Consider the following 21,632-nt stretch of genomic DNA (forward strand, 5'->3'; position numbering starts at 1 on the left):
GCGAGATCATGACCTAGGCCGAAGTCAGCCGCTCAACCGACTGAGCCACCCAGGTGCCCCCGGATCTGAGTTTAAAGCGCTGCCCAAGTTGGCTCAGCCGGTTAAGCATCCGACTTTGGCTCAGGTCGAGATCTCAGGGTTTGTGAGTTCGAGCCCGAGTCGGGCTCTGTGCTGACAGCTCAGAGTCTGGAGCCTGCTTTGGATTCTGTGTCTCCCTCTCTCTCTGTCCCTGTCCTGCTCACACTCTGTCTCAGTCTCTCAAAAAGTGAATAAACGTTAAAAATATATATATTAAAAAAATGATAAAGTGCTGCCCCAGCTCCTTAAGTTCTCTGGACTTCACTATCACTATCTACAAAAAAGAAACCTCTCGGGGTTGCCAGGAGAGTGAAGAAGAAAAGGTGACGAGCTTTATAAACAAATCACACAGAAATCAGCCATTATCTTCAGCTTGTGCCTGACTGTTCTCTCCCCAGCACCAGACAGAGCCTACTCTGTTACTCACTCACATTTACCCTGCAGTGGGATGGGGCAAGGGCTCAAAATAAGACCATAAGCTTAGCTCACCCTCCTGACTTTACAGTTTGCCTGGCCCTGGCCTCATTTTCTTCACTTCTTCAGGACTTGAGCGCTAAGGTAAAGAACCAAACTCTTGGGACAGGCATTCATTCAATAACAAATATTTATTGAGTAACTACCATACGCCAGTCATTGTGCTAACCATCGTGTGCGTCTCAACATTCTCACTGGCAAAATGAAAAACAGTGCTTCTCAAACGAGAAATGATGGGCATCCTAGGCAGAACAACTCTTTGTGTCATCTAAACAACAGGAACTATATCTTGTAATTGGGACAACCCCAAAATGCTCCAGCACATTTCGAAACGGCCCCTAGGGGGCATTTTCGCCCGCGACGAAGAATCCCCGGCCCACCCTCTACGAGTCCAGGAGACGGGGAAAAGGGGAGGCCCTGTAACTGGCAGGTTTAGAATGATGCCGAGACCTAAGATGAGCAGGACCTGGATCATGTTTCCGGGGAACAGGGCCTTACACTGGCCCTCGGACGAGCTTGTCAACATCCTTGGGGCTGTCGATTCCGACTCCTGAGTCACAACTCCAGCCCCCTGTGCAGCCAAGATACAATCCAGGTTTCCATTCCTGGCCGAGTCTGGGTTCCTGGGGAAGAAGGAATGGCGGTGCCCTCGTCCCCCAAGCCCTCGGGAAGCGAAGGGTTAACGCAGGTGGCCCCGCAGAAGCCCCTAGCACCGCTAGAGGGACCATCTCGGCCCCACCGCCAGGCGGCTTCGCGGTCACGTGGGAGCGAGGGCGGGACCCAACGACAGGCCGACCAATAGATTGCGCTGTCGGTGGGCGTGATAGCCAATAGGAGCAGGGAGAGGGGTCCCGGGACTAGGAAGAAACGGCGGCCGGGAGGGGGCTACTGGGACCATGGGGCTTCTGACCATTCTGAAGAAGATGAAGCAGAAAGAGCGGGAGCTGCGACTGCTCATGCTGTATCCTCCTGGACGCCGGAGCCGCGAGGGTAGCGGGGGCCCCGCCGGGCGGGTGGTGCCAGGCGCCCCCTACCGGGCGCGGGGTGCGCGGCCGGCGCGTACCAACTGCCCATTGTGCGTCACGCACGTGGGCCCTACCAATCGCTCTAGCGGGGTGGGGGGGGCGTGAGAAGGTCGTACCACCGGCTCGGGGCGGGGGGTCTCCGTTGCCAAGGCCAAAGGTGAGGGCCTACAGGCGCAGCAGCTAGACTAGATATCCCTATGCAGGGGGCGGGGAGGAGGGCCGGAGGCGACTCGGATGCCACCACCCGTCAGTCTGGCCCGAGCGTGAGGCCGCTGTCCTCCCTGGCTCTGACCTTCCTCCCCTGTCCGAGGGTGCCAGACCCCGGCCCCGCCCTCAAGGTCGGAATCCCGGGGGCGTGCGGGCCCCGCCCTCGCTTTGGGCGGGGGAAGCCGGTGTAGACGCCTCGGGTTGTTTTCACCCCTGTGTCCAACTGCCCGTCTGTGTGGCCCCGCGGCCGGTCGTTATCTCCCGTCCCCTGCCCAGGCTGACTGCGTGTAGGCCCGAGGGCCCCGCCGACCTTCCGAGTCCCGTTAACAGGCGCCTGCACGCCTTCTGCCCCCTCTTATCCTGGCCGCGTCGGGACTCCGCGATCCCGGAGCTGGGCGGGTTTCACCCAGAGCTCCCCTAGCAGGGGAGAAAAGACATTTAAGTGTAGAAATAACTATAATAGTCACATCATGTCTCTTTTAAAAAGCTCTCTTTTAGAAAGGCGCCGAGAATCCACCCATCCAATTAAATATTTACTGAGTGCCTACTATGTACTAGGCACTCTCCTAGGGGCTGGGGTAAAACAGCAAAACCAAACCCCACCGTCTTGGACGGTCCATAATGCTGTGGGGAGAAAGCAAATAGGTAAGCTGTATAGGACGTATGGGGGGAAAAATGCAGTTTAAATAAAGTGGTCAATGAAGGCCACAATGGAGAAATTGACAGTTGAGTAAAGATGAGGCGGTGAGGACCGAATCACGTGGATATCTAGGGAAATTTGTTGACGCAAAAGGAACGAGCGCAAAGGTCTGGAAGGAGGAACTCAACGGGTGTGTTCAAAAGAATGTCAAGGAGGGCAGTGTGGCTGGAGAGAGTGATTACTAGATTACGAGATGAAGACAGAGGGGACTGAAGAGCCTTTTGGTTTTTGGCTTTTCCTTTCGATGAGAAGTGTGGAGAGGAAGCATGATCTCAGGTTAGGTGTGCCATTGCTCCGCCACAGGCGAGATAGGATGGTGGCTTGGATCAGGGTGGAAGCAGGGAGGTGATGGAAGATGGGGAACATTTTGCCTACAGGCCCAGCAGGAATCGCTCCTGGATTGGGCACAAAGTGAGAGGGAGAGCCAAGTCAAGCCTGACTCTGAGGTTTCTGGCCAGAGCGGTTCGAAGAATGAGGAACCACTTGCTGAGATGGGGAAAGGGGGCAAGGAGCAGGTTCAGAAAGAGGAGAACTCAGGTTTGGCCACGGAAGATGCCTCTGAGACATCCTCTAAGTGCCAGATGGGCAGCTGAAGAGAGGGACTGAGTCCAGGGGAGCAGCTGGGTGGGATGTGTACTTTTAGGAGTCATTAGCATAAAGATGGCATTTGCGGGGCACCTGGGTGGCTCAGTTGATTGAGCTTCCGGCTCTCGATTTGAGCTCAGGTCACGATCTCTTGGTTCCTGGGTTCGAGCCCCACAGCGGGCTCTGCACTGGCAGTGCAGAGCCTGCTTGGGATTCTCTCCCTCTCTCTCTCTGTCCCTTCCCTGCTTGTGCATGTGGTTTTTTTTTTTTTTTTTTTTTTTTTTTTTTTTTTTTTTTTTTTGGCATGTGCTCTTAAAATAAATAAGCTTCAAAAAGAAAAAAAAAAACAGATGGTATCTGAAGCCATGGTCCTGGGTGAGAGCGCTAAGGGATGAGTGTGGACAGAGGAAAGGACCGAGCTTACCTAGATAAGAGGTCAGGGCGATGAGAACCAGGTGAGGCAGTGGAGGAGGGGGGCAGGCCACTGTGTCAGGTGCTGCTGATGGTGCGGGAAGACGAGGCCTGGTTACTGCCCAGCAGGAGAAGAACACGAGGTCTTTAGGTACCTTGGTAAGAGCTGTTTCAGGGAAGCAGCGGCAGCAAAAGCCTCAAGAACGAACAGGAAGACAGAAATTGGAGAGGGTGCTTACGAACAATGGTTTTGAGAAGATTTGCTGTCAAGGGAAGGAAGTAAAGGGATAAGTAGAGGGGAGAAGGGATCAAGAGAGGGTGACGTTTGCTCTTCCTAAGGTGGGAGAGACACCAGCTTGTCTGCTGATGGGAATGATCCAGTGGATGATGGACTTGGAGTTGGATAATCGGAGGTGAAGGCTGGGTCTCAGGAGAACTTCTTGGTTCCCCCTCGTTCCACTGGTTTGAGTCGCCTGGGCCCGCTCCCAGCTGCAAGCCCTCTCGAACGTTGGAAGGACAGAGGAGGGCGGTTCCCATTTGGTTGCGCACTCAGCAGCAGAGGGTTTGGAATATTCCAGAAACAGAAAGGTGAGGCTGGCTCCCCCCAGATATTTGCTCCTGCTGTTCCCTCTACCTAGAATGCTCTTCCCTTAGCCCTTGGGAAAGCTGGCTTCTTATCGTTTGGGCCTCAGCCCAAGACCCCCGAGAGGGGTGCCTGAGCTAAAGGAAGCTCCTGCAAAGGCCCTCCCCGAAAGCCTCTTAGCTGTATTCCTTACTCACCAGGAGCTGACGGTACCTTGAGTCTCATTTGTTTGCACTCTGTCGCCTGTCTCTACACTAGACTAGAAGGTGCACAGGGTGGGGACTTTGACTCTGGGGTACCCCCCCCTCAGCACCAGAAGAGGGCCCGACACATAGTATTCAATAAATATTGTAGAGCGAATGAAGGAATCTTCGGTCAGGACGAGATGATAAAATCTTTATTTCTTGATACTTTCCCATTTCTCACGGGCCGATAAATTGGGGCTCAGGCACGTGCTCAACTCATTTGATACGTGGCGGGAAACGATTGGTCCCCTAAAAGAGGGGCACGGCGGTGATGTCACCACCCTGGGCCGAGCACGGGGACTTCTCCTTAACCTGGTGTGCCCCAGAGGCCTGGACAATGCTGGCAAAACAACCATCCTCAAGAAGTTCAACGGGGAAGACATTGACACCATCTCCCCGACACTGGGCTTCAACATTAAGACCCTGGAACACCGGGGGTGAGTGGGGGCCCTGCAGCGGGCTGGCCCAGAGTAGGGCAGGGAGGGCGGGTGAGGGGCCAGGCTGACCCTCTGGCCACCCCATTCCCGCCCAGATTCAAGCTGAACATCTGGGATGTGGGCGGCCAGAAGTCCCTGCGGTCCTACTGGCGGAACTACTTTGAGAGCACCGACGGCCTCATCTGGGTGGTAGACAGCGCCGACCGCCAGCGCATGAAGGACTGCCAGCGGGAGCTCCAGAGCCTGTTGGTGGAGGAGGTGGGCAGGCTGGCTGGCCAAGCAGGGGGGAGCCAGGCTTCCATCCAGGCCCCCACACTTTGTGCACATACGCGGATGTGTGAGCAGATTCCCTGAGGGGTCCGTGACCCCAAAGGAACACCTGGGGGGGGGGGAGGGCTCTGTTCCTTCACTGAGCCCTCACCAGGTACCCACCCTTGGGGAGGCAGAGACAACCTGTACATTTGGTCCAGGGAAACCCACAGTGCTGTGGGCAGGGCATGTTATGAACTGGGACCTGGGTTCATGTCCCCGTGATGTCACCGCTCCACCACCCTGAACTTCAGTTTCTGCACCTTGAATGGGGCTCTCGGGAGGCTCATCTGAGGCCAGTGGGTGGAGCTTTGGGAAGCAGCGGAGCCTGGCTCGGGAGTTGGCCTCTCCGCTGTGTGACCTCAAGCAAGGCACTTAACCTCTCTGAACCTCCACTTCCTCGTTTCTGAGCTGGGCATTATAATTAGGGTGCTCTGCTAACTTATTAGCTGGGCCAGAACGCTTTAAGTAAAATTTTAGTTTTACGGAAAAGTTGCGAAGATAGCAAAGAAACAGAAATACTTTTCACTCCGCTTCCCCTGTTAACATCTTAGGCAACCACCCTGCATTTGTCAAAACTTAGAAAGTAACATTAGTAAGTCACTCTTAACTAGAGATTTTACTTGGATTTCACCAGTTTTTCCACCAATCTCCTTTTTCCGCTGCAGGATTTGTCCGGGGTACGACACTGCATTTAGTTGAAAACAAGGACACTTTTAAGAATGAAAGAGGAAGTTGTTAATACTTACGCAGGGACAACAGACAGCAACAGGACCGTTCTGGGCACACAGGGACAGGTCACCTGGGGTAGCAGGAGCCACCTCCAAGGGGTGTCAAGCAGGTTCAGTGAGATCATGGATGTCAGTGCTGAGCCCTGGCCTGGCACCTCGAGGCCATCTGTCAGGGCTAGATCCACCTGCTTATGTGGAGGGACTCCCGGCGGAAATACACACGTGGAACTAACTGGAAGCAGAGGCCAAGAGTGAGGCCTGTGAGGGTAGTGCACAGTGAAAGGGCAACATGAACTTGGAAGAGGGAAAGGTCACTTCCAGCCGACCCCGTGGTCTCCAGGACAGTTGCATTCATTGCGCATATCAGGTCATGGGATATGGGAGCCGTTTAGAACCAGAGGGCTTGGGGATCATCATGTCCGTCACCCCCTCCCCATTTATGGAGGAGGAAACTGAGGCATAGAGGGGAGAGGTGCCCACTGGGCCCCAGCCTAGGGCTCCGCACCCCCCCCGCAACCCGCTCCAAGTATGGCTGCACTCACAGACCATGGCCATGGTGCTACCCCACTTGGGCCTCTCCTACCACCCCAGGGCCTTGCCTTGATCTTCCAGGTAGATCTCTGACCCCACCTGCTCTGGGTGATGAGAGGAGGGGCCGGGCTGCCCTCTGAGCCCCCACTCCCAACCCCCCCCCCCCGTTTTTTTCCCCCAGCGCCTGGCTGGAGCGACCCTCCTCATCTTTGCCAACAAGCAGGACCTACCTGGAGCGCTGTCCTCTAACGCCATCTGTGAGGTGAGTCCAGGCCTTGGCACAGGTTCGTGGAGGAAAGGAGGCACACGTTTTCTTTGTTAACTTGTTCGACAAGCATTTAGTAGCCTCTCCTGTGTGGCAGGGCCTATGCAGGCCACTGGAGAGTCAGTGATTAATGACACACGGTTGTGCCCCACAGCCTGGGGGAGCGCAGGCCTGCGAACATGATCCTTCAGGACAATAGCAGCCAGCCAGTAGTGAGTGCGCCCATGCCAGGCTCTCTGCGTGGATTATCTTGACATTCAGTCCTCACCCCAGCCTCACGAACTAGGAACTGTTACTATCACTCTGTAGATGGCGAAGCAGATTTAGAGAAGCTAGGCGACTCACCCAGGGTCACACAGCCAGGGAGCCGACAAGCCGGGATTTAAACACAGGCCTCTGTGTCCCCAAATTGTATCGATCCTACTTCTGATTCTGGAGCTTGAAGCAGCAGCATGAGAAAGAGTAGGGTTAGCATCTTGGTTCTGTCACTTACTAGCTGTGTGACCTGAGGCAGGTTGCTTAAGCTCTCTGAGGTATTCTAAGTAAAATGCCCAACAATCCCTGGCTCCTTGGGCCTTGGGAAGAGTGGATGGGAGGACGTTTGTGGGGCTCGTAGCACAATGCCTGGATCCTAGCAGATGCTCAGGAGCCTGCGTCCCTGTTCGGTTACTGAGGGGTAGCGCCGGTGGGGTTGGGTGCCGAGAGCCCAGGTGCCCTGAGGGGCTGCCAGATCTTCCCCAGGGGCCAGGGGAGGCTCCTGAGAGCAGGCCCTAAAGGGAGGCATGGATTTCCCGTGGGCCAGGAGAGGGAAGAGGCGGTGAGTGGGCAGGGCCTGTGGTCCCCAGGGCCCACCGTCATCTTCCCCGCTCCCAGGCCCTGGAGCTGGACTCCATCCACAGCCACCACTGGTGCATCCAGGGCTGCAGCGCCGTCACCGGGGAGAACCTCCTACCTGGCATCGACTGGCTCCTGGATGACATTTCCAGCCGCGTCTTCACGGCCGACTGAACCACTCCAGACGTTCCCCCCCCCCTCACCCCCACACCTCACAGTCCAGCCCCCTCCCCCGGCCCTCATTAGGCACCATCCACGGTGGGGATGGCAGTCGGCCAGGCTGACTAACACCCCCCGCCCCACTCCGTAACCTGCTGCTGCTAACACTACCCACTGCTTCTCGGCGGCCGGCTCCCGTGGCCGGAGGGCTGCTTCCCTGGCTGTCACCCTGGCTCCTGACCCGGCCCGCCTGCGGAGGAGAGGGCTGGGGCTGGGAGGGGGCCGCCTCTGCTGCTACCAAGGCTGTGGGCCTCATCCTTTGCTCAGCTGTGAGAATAAACCGTTCCCTGCCCCACTTCCTGGTAGAGTCATGCGTTGATCCAGCAGCTTTAAGACCCCCACCCGGAGCCCAGGGCGCAGCAGGGCACAGAAAGGAACGGGTCATTTCAATCAGAGGGTTAACGGCGGCAGTGTCACAGGGACAGACAAAGAATTAGAGGAGCACAGGACAGGGCGGCAACGAATCCCCCTTGGAAGAGTCCAGGCAGGCTCCCCAGAGGGAGTGACGTTAAAGGCGTGAAAGACACAGAGATTTGCTCCTAAACTGGTGCTAGGATTCCTTCCTGGAGAGGGAATGTGCAAAATCCGGGCTCTGTTAGGGTGGACGAGGGGAAACTGGCGTTAGGTAGACAAACTCAGAACATAACCTGTCCTACCGTGTAGAAGATTAAAACGACCTGCCCTGTCCTCTGTGTGAGACACTCTGTGGTCCCCGCGCTCCCAAGCCCTATGGTGCGTGAGCACACCCAGGCTCCAGAGCCAAACCCCAGCTCTGCCACTCACCGGATGATGCTGAGCAAGTTGCCTAACCTGTCTGTGCCACAGTGTCCCCGTCTGGGGAAGAGATCATGGCAGCGACCTGCTAAGTTTGGGACAAGGACCAAATGGGTGGGTGTCTTGTGTGTCACAAGCACTGCACAGTGTTAGCTATAATTATCACTATTTGAGCCAGTAAGAGCTCAAGCAGATCCAGTGGATGTGAATTCAGCCATCCACTGATCCAGATGAGTCATCGCAGGGTTCAAGTCCTCCCGGGGCGCCCTTAGTAGTAAGCAGCATCCTTGATTTAAAGCATGAATTATGCAAGGGTGGAGAAAAAGAAGAAAATAACAAGGCCATACTCATTACCAAGGCTTGCAGACGGGGAGTGTGAGCTGTGGCAGAAAGCCTGCATCCTGCACTCAGCCCAGTGGGAACGTGGGGAGCCCTGCTGGCAGCGGGAATCTGCAACTTGCCTCCCTCTGCTCCTCCCGCTGATGGAAATGGTGGTGCTCCTCCCGCCGATGGAAGTGGTGGAGCTGGAGTCTGAAGGCCGGGGGCGGGGGAAACTGATCTAGATAGGAACGGGGCTTTGTGGAGTTATTTCTAGAAAATGTATTGTAAGCCCCGGAGGGCGAAGGGGGCAACAGCTGAAACATCCGCAGTGTTCTGGTCTCAAGGCTGTCGAACGCGACAGCATCACGAGGTACAGAGCCCCGTGCTCCCCCAGAAGGCAGTTAAGAAACAGACCCACTGTAATTGCCTGGCAGTCCATGAAACTGCACGCGCTCCCTGCGTGCTTGCACATAAACACCAGATGTGGGTCTCGTTAATGTTTAAGACCCTTTGTGCTCCCTTTCATACTTTGAGGCTCTTTGATGTTTATATCTAATGGAACATGAAATAAAGGCTACGTGTAGACCCTGGCTGCCGCTACCCTCTCGCAGAGGCTCTGTGCCCAGCTTAGAGCCTGGAGCCTGCTTCGGATTCTGTGTCTCCCTCTCTCTCTGCTCCTCCCCCGCCTGTGCTCTCTCTCTCTCCTCTCTCTCAAAAATAAATAAATAAACACTTATAAATAAACAAAGCAAATGGGTCTGCAGAGGTGTGTACCGTTCAAGGGGGTATCCCATCTCAGCGCCCTCACCAACACCTCCTGGTTATCTACCCTCTGCCTGAGCCTCCACAAGTCTTATTTGGGAGTTTCCTTCACCTCTGTCTGGAGACTGGCAGTACGATGCCCACACATCTGAGTTCCAGCACCAGGAGTGGCCATGAGCACTTGAGGGCCTCACTCACACTACTGCTTTTAAGCTTCACACCCTGGCGGCGGTGGTTATCAGTCAGGGTTCTCATTGACCTGCCCCAGATACTGATCACAACTGCCCCCAGCCAACTGGATGGTTCTTGGAAGGATACCCGGAACTCATGGTCTCCCCGACGGAGGTCTCAGGATGCCAGACGTCAGGAGTGCCCAGGGGCTGGGCAGCTAAATCTGCGCCCAACACTGCACACCAAGAACAAATTGGTCCCCTTGCCAGACACTGTGCCCTCGGTCCCTCACTCAAGGTACTCAGGCTTCAGGAGAGAGTCCCCCATCCCGACCCAGGAGCTGGGGCAAGGAAAGGAGCCAACACCTTTGGATTCTGGGGTAGGAGGCTGAAGGGCTACACATGTAGAGAACTATCTTCAAACAAAGATACGGTGCTAACAGAGAGAAGGGGGTGAATGCTGGACAGGCCAAAAAGAGAAAAAAAGAAATATCCACTGCAGGAGATTCTATTATAAAACACCCTCTATTATAAACCTAGAGATGAGAGATTTAGGCTCCAGTAATTAAAGGAAACCCATACAGCTGGTAAGAAGTGTGACCTCAGGGGTGCCTGGGTGGCTCAGTCATTCTTGAGCTCAAGAGCCCCAACAGGCTCTGTGCTGACAGCTCGGAGCCTGCAGCATGCTTTACATTCTGGGTCTCCCTCTCTTTCTGCCTCTCCCCTGCTCACATTCTCTCTTTATTTATTTCAAAAATAAATAAACATTAAAAAAGAAGTCATTTGCAACTATGTGGATGGAACTGGAGGGTATTATGCTAAGTGAAATTAGTCAGAGAAAGACAAATATCATATGACTTCGCTCACATGATGAATTTAAGATACTAAACAGATGAACAGAAGGGAAGGGAAGGAAAAATAATATAAAAACAGGGAGCAGGACAAAAGTAAGAGACTCTTAAATATGGAGAACAAACAGAGGATTGCCAGAGGGGTTGCAGGAGGAGGGATGGTCTAAATAGGTCAGGGGCATTAAGGAATCTACTCCTGAAATCATTATTGCACCATGTGCTAACTTGGATGTAAATTAAACTATAAACAAATTAATTAATTGATTAAAAAAATGAAAGAAAATGCTATCAAAAAAAAAATAAGAAAAGAAAAAAGAAGAAAAAAAGTGTGACTTCAGAACTTGTGAAGCCATCCTGCCTCTCTGGAATTCTCTTTTGCTTCCCCTACGTTTCCTGAAAACATGAATTATCGAATCCTATGGAGGGAGACAGGGAATGATTTGGCTACAACTGGCACACTTTGGACACAGTGAAAGGTGGGTGGATAGATGAAAGCAGGGCATTGGGAAGCAGAGGAGAAGCTGGCGATGCTTGATGGGGCGGGTTTGACCTCGGGTCACAGCTGAACGATCCAACCTCCCCCAGCTTCAATCCCCCAGTTCACGCTTTACCAACAACCGTGAACTTTTTAGACGCTCCCTGGCCGCCCGCCTGGGCCGAGAACTGCGCCGTCACTTGCGACTGCTCCCTAGGCCCAAGGAAGGAGGGCGCAAGCCCGGCTGAGGCGGTGGCTGGGGGAGACTGACCCGGAGGGGCGGGGGCGGCGTGGAGGAGGCAGAGGCCGGCGGTCAGCTCCGCTCCAGCTCGGTTGCCATGTCCCGCCAGGCGAAGGACGACTTTCTGCGGCACTACACCGTCTCCGATCCCCGGACCCACCCCAAAGGCTACACCGAATATAAAGTGACCGCGCAGGTGAGGTGGGGCCCGGCGGGGACCTTTACCCTTTTAACTAGAGGGGGGCCGGGTTTTACCTTAAGGCAAGGAGCAGCTGGAAGCTCCCCTTTTAGACGACAGAATTGGATTTCCCCTTTAAGGGGAGGCTGCGGTAAGAGCCTTCGTTTATTTCTTTAGCCTTCAGGGGGCGAGGCCCTGGGAGGGCGCTGTCCTTTTAAAAGGGCGTGGACGGCAGTTCTCGGAGTGGGAGGGGTGGGTTCCCACGCCCAACGTGTGGTGTCTTCACTTCAGGCTGTGCGTTTCTCTAAATTAAGAGGAAAGCTCTGTTCCATCCAATTATCAGTTCTCCAGTCTCTTGGAGTAAGTTTTGTTAACTGGTTTGTTTGATGTTTACATAAAAGTTCCTTTTTAAAAGACTTTCATTTTTAATTCTTCAGAAAACACCGCTCTATGGCTTTAAAAATTCATGCAGTTCAAAAGAATCTGAAGAGTAAGTCTCTACCTTCACAGTTCCTAGCAGGAGGTCGGTAGATAAAGACGAAAGTTGACGTATGTAGCAGTAACAACGTTTATAAGCACAGTTTATAGATACTTGGGGGAAACCAAGAGAAAAATTAAAAAATGGAAGCAGTATAAAAGAGTATCTGTAGAATGACATACAAGAATTGGTTGGGGAAGACTTCGCTATAAATTGTTTTGTACCTTTAGAATTTTGAACTAGGTAACTATTAAACTGGTGCATTAGTAACTGTTAAAAGGATGCAGAAACTCAAAGATACTTCCAAAGTGATTTAAGTGCAGAATCCTAGATGTTTAAAATGAGCTTTCCCCATATCCTTTATGCCTTAACTTTGGCCTAAAAACACAAAAAGATTGCCCTTAGAAAGATGAGACGGAGGGGGGTGGGAAGGGTGTGGCAAGGAGCTGTAGCCTTTTCCTAGAAGTCTTTCTGTTGAAGCACTTTTATTTATTTATTTATTTTTTTTAAATTTTTTTTTTCAACGTTTATTTATTTTTGGGACAGAGAGAGAGCATGAACGGGGGAGGGGCAGAGAGAGAGGGAGACACAGAATCGGAAACAGGCTCCAGGCTCTGAGCCATCAGCCCAGAGCCTGACGCGGGGCTCGAACTCACGGACCGCGAGATCGTGACCTGGCTGAAGTCGGACGCTTAACCGACTGCGCCACCCAGGCGCCCCTGTTGAAGCACTTTTAAACAAGTAAATGCATTATTTTGATATTTGTTATAACTTTTAAAGATAAATAATTTTCCCTCCCTTACCATCCCCATCTGTCTGCCATCTTTGTGAGAGCCAATGCAGCTAGTTTCTTATTTATCCTTGCAGATAAACCCTATATTTAAAAGCAAATATGTCAGAGGCGCCTGGGTGGCTCAATCCGTTAAGCCTCCGGCTCTTGATTTAGACTCAGGTCATGGATCTACTCCCGAGGTTCATGAGATCAAGTCCTGAGTCAGGCTCTACGCTGACAGCTCAGAGCCTCCTTGGGATTCCTCCCTGCCCCGACCACCTCTGCCTCTACCCTGTTCTCTCTCTCTGCCTCCACCCTGCATTCTCTCTCTGAAAATAAACTTAAACAAAATTAGGTATGTCACAAAATTCTACTGAAACTAATATTACACTTTATATTAACTTTATGTTGAATTTAAATGAAAACTTACAAAAGAAAAAAAAAGATAATCACCTGACAAACCAAAAAATAATAAAAATTTTTAAAAAGATTATTAAAAAAAGCAGATATGTGTATCCATTTTATTATTGACACACAGTGACGTTCTAGAAGTCACTTGCCGGTATTCTTCCTTTTTTTTTTTTTTGTTATTTCCCCTTGTAAATTTTTAAAAACTGACACATAATTTACATACATATGCCCAAATCTCAAGTGTATAGCCCAGTAATTTTTACATTACATATGTATACGTCTGTGCAGGCAGCGCTCAGACCAAGATATAGACAGTCTTTTTTTGTTCCTTCCCAATCTATAGTCCTACTCCCACAGAGGTAACCACTGACCTGACTTCTCTTGCCACAGATTAGTTTTGTCTGTTCTTGAACCTCATACAAATGGAATCATCCACAGCAAGTACTCTTTTGTGTCTGGCCTTCGTCACTGTCTATATGGTGTTTTTGGAATTCATCTGTGTTGTTACATGTATAAGTATTCTTTTTTCATTGCCATGTGGTATTAGTCCCTTGTGTAAATACACCACCATTTCTTTATTCATTCTGCTGTTATTGGACATTTGGGTTGTATCTAAAAAGTGTTTTAGTTGCTACAAGTAGAGTTGTAGGAACACATGTACAAGTCTTTTTATGGGCAGGTGCACCCATTTCTTCTTGGTATGTACTTAGGAATGGAATTAGTGGGTCATTTGATAGGTACCTGTGTAGTTGTTCTAGAAATTACCAGTTTGGGGGGCACCTGGGTGGCTCAGTCGGTTAAGCATCTGACTCTTGGTTTCGGCTCAGGTCATTATCTCCCGATGGTTGGTGAGTTCGAGCCCTGAGTAGGGCTCCGTGCTGCCAACGCAGAGCCTGCTTGGGTTTTTCAGTCTCTCCTTCCCTCTCTCTCTCCCCCTCTGCCCCCACCCAGCTTGTGCTCGCCCACACTCTCTCTCAAAATAAATAGATTTTAGAAATTACCAATTTTTGGGGCACCTGCCTGGCACTTTCAGTAGAGCTTGGGGTTGTGAGTTTGAGCCCCATGTTGGGTGTAGAGATTACTTAAAAATAAAATCTGAAGAGGGACGCCTGGGTGGCTCAGTCGGTTGAGCGTCCAACTTGGGCTCAGGTCATGATCTCACGGTTCGTAGGTTCGAGCCCTGCATCGCGTTCTGTGCTGACAGCTCAGAGCGTGGAGCCTGTTTCAGATTCTGTGTCTCCGTCTCTCTGCCCCTCCCTTGCTTGTGCTCTGCCTCTGTCTCAAAAATAAACATTAAAAAAAAAATTTTTTTTTAATCTGAAGAGAAGAGAAGGAAGAGAAAAGAGAAAGAAATCACCGGTTTTTAAAAGTGGTTATACTGTTTTATACTCCTATTCTCACCAGCACTTGATATCATCAGCATCTTTAATTTTCAGCATTCTAGGCTGGTGGATGTGTAACATCGGATTGCAGTATAATTTGCATTTCTCTGATGACTAATGATGTTGAGCATATTTTCATAATCTTATTGGCCATTCAAACATCGTCTTTTGTGGAAGGTGCCTGCTCAAACATTTTGCCCAATTTTAATTTTTTTTAGTGTGTGTGTGTTTTGTTTTGTTTTTTTTAGAGAGAGAGACAGAGCACAAGTGGGGGAGGGGCAGAGAGAGAGGGAGACAGAATCTGAAGCAGACTCCAGGCTCTGAGCTGGTGGCACAGAGCCTGACGTGGGGCTCGAACTCACAGACTGTGAGATCATAACCTGAGCCAAAATCGGATGCTTAACCGACTGAGCCACCCAGGCGCCCCTGTTTTGCCCAATTTTAAAAGTTGAGTTATCTTTTTAGTATTGATCTGTAGGAGTTCTTTATATATTCTGGATATGAGGGTTTTTTTTTTTTTTTTTTTGTCAGGTATATATATTCCTCAACAGTTTTTAAATCTAGTTTCTTTTACCCAACATATTTCAGGCAAGTTTGTTGTGAAAAGCAAAAGCCAGGGTTTTGGTCCTAGCTGTCCCTTTTACTTGCTGTGTGATTTTTAAAGAATTTTTATTTTTAACTGAGGTTTAGTTGACAGACGGTATTACGTTATTTTCAGGTGTACCACATAGTGATTCGACGCTTATGATGAAATGTTGACCACGATAAGTGTAGTTGACCATCTGTCGCCATAGAAAATTATTGCAGTATTGGGGCACCTGGGTGGCTCAGTCTGTTAAGCGTCCGACTTCAGCTCAGGTCATGATCTCGCGGTTCGTGACTTCGAGCCATGCGTCGGGCCCTGTGCTGATGCCTCGGAGCCTGGAGCCTGTTTCAGATTCTGTGTCTCCCCGTCTCTCTGCCCCTCCCCCACTCCCACTCTGTCTCTGTCTCTGAAAAATGAATAAATGTTAAAAAATAAAATAAAATATAAAAAAATATAATATAGTGGGGGTGCCTGGGTGGCTCAGTCGATTGAGCTTCCGACTTCAGTTCAGGTCATGATCTCACAGCTCATGAGTTCAAGCCCTGCGTCGGGGCTGACAGCTTGGAGCCTGGAGCCTGCTTCGGATTCTGTGTCTCCCTCTCTTTCTGCCCCTAACCCACTCGCATTCTGTCTCTGTCTCTCTCAAAAATAAATAAACATTAAAAATTTTTTAAAAAAAGGAGGGGTGGTGCCTGAGTGGCTCAGTTGGGGTTGAGTGTCCGGCTTCAGCTCAGGTCATAATCTCGCAATTTGTGAGTTCGAGCCCTGCGTCAGGCTCTGTGCTGACCGCCCGGAGCCTGGAGCCTGCTTCAGAGTCTGTGTCTCCCTCTCTCTCTGCCCCTGCCCCACTTGTACTCTGTCTCTCTCTGTCTCTCAAAAAGAAATAAAAATGTAAAAAAAATTTTTTTTAATTAAAAAAAAAAAAAAAAAGAAATGTAACATAGCGAATACAGGGTCTTCTTTCCAGACCCCAGTCTGCCCTTCCAGAAGGTCACAACCCTGGTGATGGTTCTTCTGTGTTCAGGAGTGTTTGCCCACAGCGTCTCCCTCACTTAAGGAAGGAGGGGATCCTGGGACGGAACCTGATTCTTTGGAGAACTTGAGGTTCTTTGTTTTCAGTATGAAATTCAGGGACTTGGCCCTTTGAAGGAACTGAAATAGTGCTCACTTAGGTGGTACATAAGCTACAGTTGGAACAACACAGAGAAGGTTAGTGTGGCCGCTGCACAAGGATGGCATGTAATTCACGAAGGAACTGAGATCAAAGTTGGGCCGAGGACCGAGGGGTGTGGACGGGTCCTTAGGGACCCTCGCGTTGGGCAGATGACGAAACTGGCATATGGTCGAAAAACTGCTCCAAGCCACACAAAGCCTCGAAGCCAGGACACCTTGATAGCCGTGGTCAACAGCCAAAGGCACCTGCCCTTTTGAGAGGGGGCTGGGAGGTACCTGGGGCCTCCCTGGATTTTACTGGGTGATGGGGTGTCAGATGTCAGTCTCTGGACTCACCTCGTTCTTGCCTTTCTTCCTCAGTTCATCTCAAAGAGGGACCCAGAGGATGTCAAAGAGGTGAGGCTCCTGGGAGGAAGGGGGACCATTCCCCGATTCCAGATGCAGGAGCAGTAAAGGAACAACTGATCATTCCGCAGCCCTGGGAAGAGGGGGTGCTATGCCCCAATCTGCACACCCACGCTGGGGCCAGGCGGGGGGGGGCGGGGAAGCCTCTTTCCACCGTTGCCGGCCTGGGTCAAGTCTTGCGTCCCCCTTAGGTGGTGGTCTGGAAGCGGTACAGCGACTTCCGCAAGCTGCATGGAGACCTGGCCTACACCCACCGCAACCTCTTCCGCCGCCTGGAGGAGTTCCCGGCCTTCCCCCGTGCCCAAGTGTTTGGTGAGTGTTCATCCTGGCATTCAGGCCGCAGATGGAGGGACAGGTGGGCAAAGGGGACCCCTGCTGGCGGGGGCTGGATGAGGGGAACCCAGACCGCCAGCAGAGACACTTTTGGGGAGCTGAAGGGCCCTTAGAGACAACCTCCTTCCACACAGGGGGAAACTGAGGCTCAGAGCAGCCTAGCCTTTAGTGTGCGTCTCAGGCCCTTTAACATTCCGTCTTCGTTAGCCCCATTTTCAAGACAAGGCCGCTGGGACGCAGGGTCATGAAGGGGCTTGGCCTGTAAATGGCAGAACCAGAATGCCTCCCCACAAGCCGGTGTTTCCTCCAGACCCTCGCTGTCCAAAAGCAGCAGCTGTGAGCCAGACGTGGTGAGTCTGAGCTGAGGTGTGCCTGTGGGTTGAATGCACACTGAAATAGAATGTAAATTATCCTGATAGCTTATCTATGGATCCCGTGTCCAAAGGAGATTATTTTGGTTGCTTGGGTGAAGTGAAACATATATATATAAAGCATTTCAGTTAACTCAATATAAAGATATTTATTTATATATTTATATTTATGTATTTATATATTTTGTAGAGAGAATCTCTTATTTATTTTGAGAGAGAATGTGTGTGTGTGTGTGTGTGTGTGTGTGTGTGTGTGTGTGTGTACAGGAGAGGCAAGAGAAGGAGAGAGAGAATCCCAAGCAGGCGCCACGCTGATGGCTGACACAGGGCTCGAACCCATGAACCTTGAGATCGTGACCTGAGCGGAAACCAAGAGTCGGACGCTTAACCAACTAAGCCCACCCAGGCGCCCCAAATGGAATATATTATTAACACCGAGTTAACCTGTTTCTTTTTACTTTTTTTTTTTTTTTAACATGGTGACTAGAAAATAACAAATTACGTATGCCACTCGTGATGTATTTCTGGGTGGCCGGGACTGATCTGTTACTTGCGTCTGTAGACTCACATGAGCCACCCTTTCACAGCAAGAAGAAGGCTTGCTGCTGGCAGGTCATGCCAGGCTGTGGGCAGCGCAGCCAGCTGCTCCCCTGGCAGCATGATGACGAGGTCAGAGCTAGGTGACTCTGCAGGACATCTAGAACAGAGCAGGGCAACCGTAAACACAGAGCTACCTGCTGTGTGACCTTGGCCGAGTCACTTCTCTGAGCCTTACTTTCCTCTCCGTTACATCAAAACCATCTGAAACTATTTTGTTTCTGGCTGGCTGTCTGCCCCGCCTGTCTAGGATGTGATATCCATGAGAGCAGAGGCCTTGCTTTTCTCTCTTTCGCCTTCTCAACACCAATCTAGCGCATTAGTAGGTGCTCGATAAACATGTGGCAAATGGATGACTAGGAAGCTCGGTCCCTGCTTGCAAGCACCCTCACCCCATCTCCCCGGGAGGAGCCAGGGAAGATTATGGGGAGGACGGCAGCAGGCTGCTGGGATCCTCTCCGGCTGAACCAGGAAAGTGACCCCTGTGGATGACTGCCTCTCTCCCCACCCCTTGCCTTGGGGCGGCTGCAGGCCGGTTCGAGGCCTCAGTGATTGAGGAGCGGCGGAAGGGGGCCGAGGACCTGCTTCGCTTCACGGTGCACATCCCTGCACTCAACAACAGCCCCCAGCTCAAGGAGTTCTTCCGGGTGCGTGTACCTGCTGTCCCTCTTCCCGGGTACCTGGGAAACCTACCTGCCCTCGAGGCCGTGCTGGAGATTTCCCCATCCCTGTCTTTCTCTCCCGCAGGGTGGGGAGGTAACCCGGCCCTCTGACATGTCCAGGGACCTACACATCCTGCCACCCCCTCTGATCCCCACACCGCCCCCTGAGGAATCCTGGTTGCCCCAGCCGCTCCCTGCAGAGAGGAGAGGCCTTGAGGAACTGGAGGTGCCAGGTACATGGGGGGTGGGGAGGGCGGCAGGGCTGGAGGGTCTGGGGGTGGTGGTGGGCACACACTTCCTCCCCAGTAAAGATTTTCCCCAGTAAAAATTCTGGGGTGTGTTCCAGCCCCTCTACCATTAACCTGCTGAGGACCTGTAGCCAGGCCATTTTCCTTCTCTAGGCTATAGTTTCTTAATCTGTAAAAGGGGGACAAACCCTAAACGTGGGCTTATCTGTGCCCTTGGGTGCCACAAGGATTTAATGAGAGGCAATTCCATTTTAAAAGCTGGGAAGTGATAAGGACGGGCATGAAATGTCACCAATGATCTATTCCTCAGCGGATCCCCCACCATCCAGCCCTGCCCAGGAGGCCCTGGATCTCCTCTTTAACTGTGGGAGCACCGAGGAGGCATCCGGTTCCCCTGCCCGAGGCCCCCTCACAGAGGCTGAGCTTGCCCTCTTCGACCCCTTCTCCAGGGAAGGTAACAAGCTGGGACAAGCAGAGGGGGGCTGATGTGGGGGCGAGGAGAGTAGGCAGAGCCACCAACTAGCTCGTGTTGTGCCTGTGTGAATCCTAGAAAGGAGCCCCTCTTTGGGCAGCCGGCAGCCTTAGTGAGAATCGGAAGCAGGTCCCCACCCCCCATACTCCCCCCTGCCCTGTGCCAGGGCGCATAAGCTGGAGGCCCCTGGACAGTGGGCAACCACAGAGGAAGGAAATGAGCCACCGCCCACCGTGGGATCTCCTCCTCCCTGAGAAAGCTTTGGAACAGGCAGGGGTCACCCTGTCTTCGAAGGGTTTGAGTTCCTTCCATTGGAAGCCCAAGGTGGGGGTTTCCCGGCTGGCTCGGGGTCACGCTGCAGATCTTGAAGGCAGGAGAGGCCTGTTGATCAGGGAGGGGTGAGGCTTGGGCTCAGAGAGCAGCACGGGAGGCCCTGCAGCAGCTGCTGGCAGGTGGAGGCACCACAAGACCCCCGCCCCCATGGAAGGGGGAAGGCCCCCCATGGAGGGGGTTCTCAACTGAAGTTGTAAGACCTGAGATTCTCTGAATCCGTTATTCTAACGTTCCAAGGTTTGGAGCCTTTCTATCCTTGGCCTGGTATGGTTGCTCTAGCATCCTTCCGTTAAACTCTGTGGAGAGAATTCTTACGTTTGTAGATCAACTATAGTCAGGAGAGGAGTAGGCCCAGTGACCCAAGCCTCACAAACTAATGTTAGTGCGTACCCAAGGAAAGAATTAGGAAGGTCATTGTTTTTGTTTTTACAAAAGCAAAGGACTGCATCAATTAAATAGGTCATGGCTAGTTTGCTATGCACAAACGGCTCTCGAGTTGCTCAGGCACTGCTTCCCTCCACGTGGAACAGGTTGGTACCTTGATGGGCAAGAGAGTTCTGGGGATGGGCAGCAGGCCCTGGGAAAAGGAGGGCCAGTCTGGCCTGAGTCCTCCATATCTGATTGCAGAAGGTGCGGGCCCCAGTCCAGCCCACCTGGGTGAGCTGGCAGCAATGGAGGCAGAGTCTGAAAGGCTGGACCAGGAACCCTGGGAGCCTGGAGGGCAGGAGGAGGAAGAGGAGGAGGAAGAACGGCCTGTCCCTGCATATCTGAGCCAAGCCACAGAGCTCATCACCCAGGCTCTGCGGGATGAGAAGGCAGGTGCCTACCCTGCAGCCCTGCAGGGCTATCGGGACGGCGTGCACATCCTGCTACAGGGGGTTCCCGGTGAGTAGGCCTGGAAGGTGGAAGGTCAGGCCCAGAGTCTCAGATAGTGCAGCGAAGGGAAGGGAAGGTGCAAAACAAGCAAGTCCAGGGGGAGAAGTGTTGTCCCTGACCAGGTATATAACCTTGGGCAGTTTCTTTACCTCTTGTGGCCTCAATTTTCTTATTTGTAAAATGGGGAGAATAGATCTGAGTCCCAGGGAGCCGGGGAGCAGCGGGGCGGGTGGGGAGGGGGGAAGATGCATGTTGATGCTCTGTGAACTGTAAGGGGCTGGACCAGGGGTTCTGAACCCAGGTGTCTCAGCTGAACCATTCTCTCTCCATAGGTGACCCATCACCTGCCCGCCGGGAGGGTGTGAAGAAGAAGGCAGCTGAATATCTAAAGCGGGCAGAAGAAATTTTGCACCTGCATCTGTCCCAACTCCCCCCATGAGAGGACATGAACCCCTACCCAGGACTAGCTCCAGCACTGCCAGCTACTCCCTTTTACTGTCCCTGGGGCCTGGCCCTATATCCTGGTCTTGTAACTGTAGGGGCCATTTCTGTATGTAACTGGACCAAGAATGAGACAAATAATGAATTTGAAGCTCCTTGACCACATCTGCCACCTTGGAATCAGGGACTCCTACTTGTGATCCTGTCTATCTTGTATGAGCAGCATCTCTGGTCCTAAACTAGCTGTTTACCCATCTAGAACAGGGTTCTGCAAACTATGGCCAGCAGCCACATTTTGCCTAAGTGCCTTTTTCTGTAAGGCCCATGAGCTAGAAAGGTTTTTACATTTTTTAATAGTTGAAAAAAAAAAAAAAAAGAAAAGAATAGTATTCTGTGACAGGTGAAAATTACATGAAATTTAAGTATCTAAGAATAAAATGTGGAACACAATCAGGCTCATTCGTTTAATATTGTCTGTGGCTGCTTTCCCACTACACCAGCCGAGGTGAATAGTGGCAGAGTCGACGAATTCCAATCTGCAAATCCCAAAGCATTTACTATCTGCCCTTTGCAGAAAAAGTTTGCTGACCCCTGATCTAGAAAATAGGGAGAATAGTCTCCAGGGAAACAAGAGTAGAGAATGATAGCAGGACCGACTGAACCAGGTTATTGGGTGAAAAGGATGA

General features: G+C 51.8%; 2 protein-coding genes and 1 non-coding gene across 3 annotated transcripts; all 3 read left to right on the forward strand.

Moving 5' to 3' along the window:
* Nucleotides 1-986: 986 nt before the first annotated feature.
* ARL2 (ADP ribosylation factor like GTPase 2) lies at nt 987-7,929 on the forward strand. Its single transcript, XM_045485876.1, has 5 exons — nt 987-1,513; nt 4,635-4,745; nt 4,841-5,003; nt 6,498-6,578; nt 7,455-7,929. Exons 1-5 carry the CDS (start codon nt 1,449-1,451, stop codon nt 7,587-7,589), a joined length of 555 nt encoding a protein of 184 aa, XP_045341832.1. The 5' UTR covers nt 987-1,448; the 3' UTR covers nt 7,590-7,929.
* Nucleotides 7,930-11,187: 3,258 nt separating this feature from the next.
* On the forward strand, nt 11,188-21,396 carry SNX15 (sorting nexin 15). Its single transcript, XM_045485875.1, has 8 exons — nt 11,188-11,424; nt 16,569-16,604; nt 16,805-16,925; nt 18,446-18,561; nt 18,662-18,809; nt 19,135-19,278; nt 20,257-20,514; nt 20,838-21,396. Exons 1-8 carry the CDS (start codon nt 11,326-11,328, stop codon nt 20,942-20,944), a joined length of 1,029 nt encoding a protein of 342 aa, XP_045341831.1. The 5' UTR covers nt 11,188-11,325; the 3' UTR covers nt 20,945-21,396.
* Nucleotides 16,196-16,304, forward strand: LOC123602791. The gene has a single exon (XR_006714562.1). It is a non-coding gene; the product is annotated as a U6 spliceosomal RNA (small nuclear RNA).
* Nucleotides 21,397-21,632: the final 236 nt, after the last annotated feature.

The sequence above is a fragment of the Leopardus geoffroyi genome, chromosome D1 (assembly GCF_018350155.1).
Source record: "Leopardus geoffroyi isolate Oge1 chromosome D1, O.geoffroyi_Oge1_pat1.0, whole genome shotgun sequence".
Taxonomy (NCBI): Eukaryota; Metazoa; Chordata; class Mammalia; order Carnivora; family Felidae; genus Leopardus; species Leopardus geoffroyi.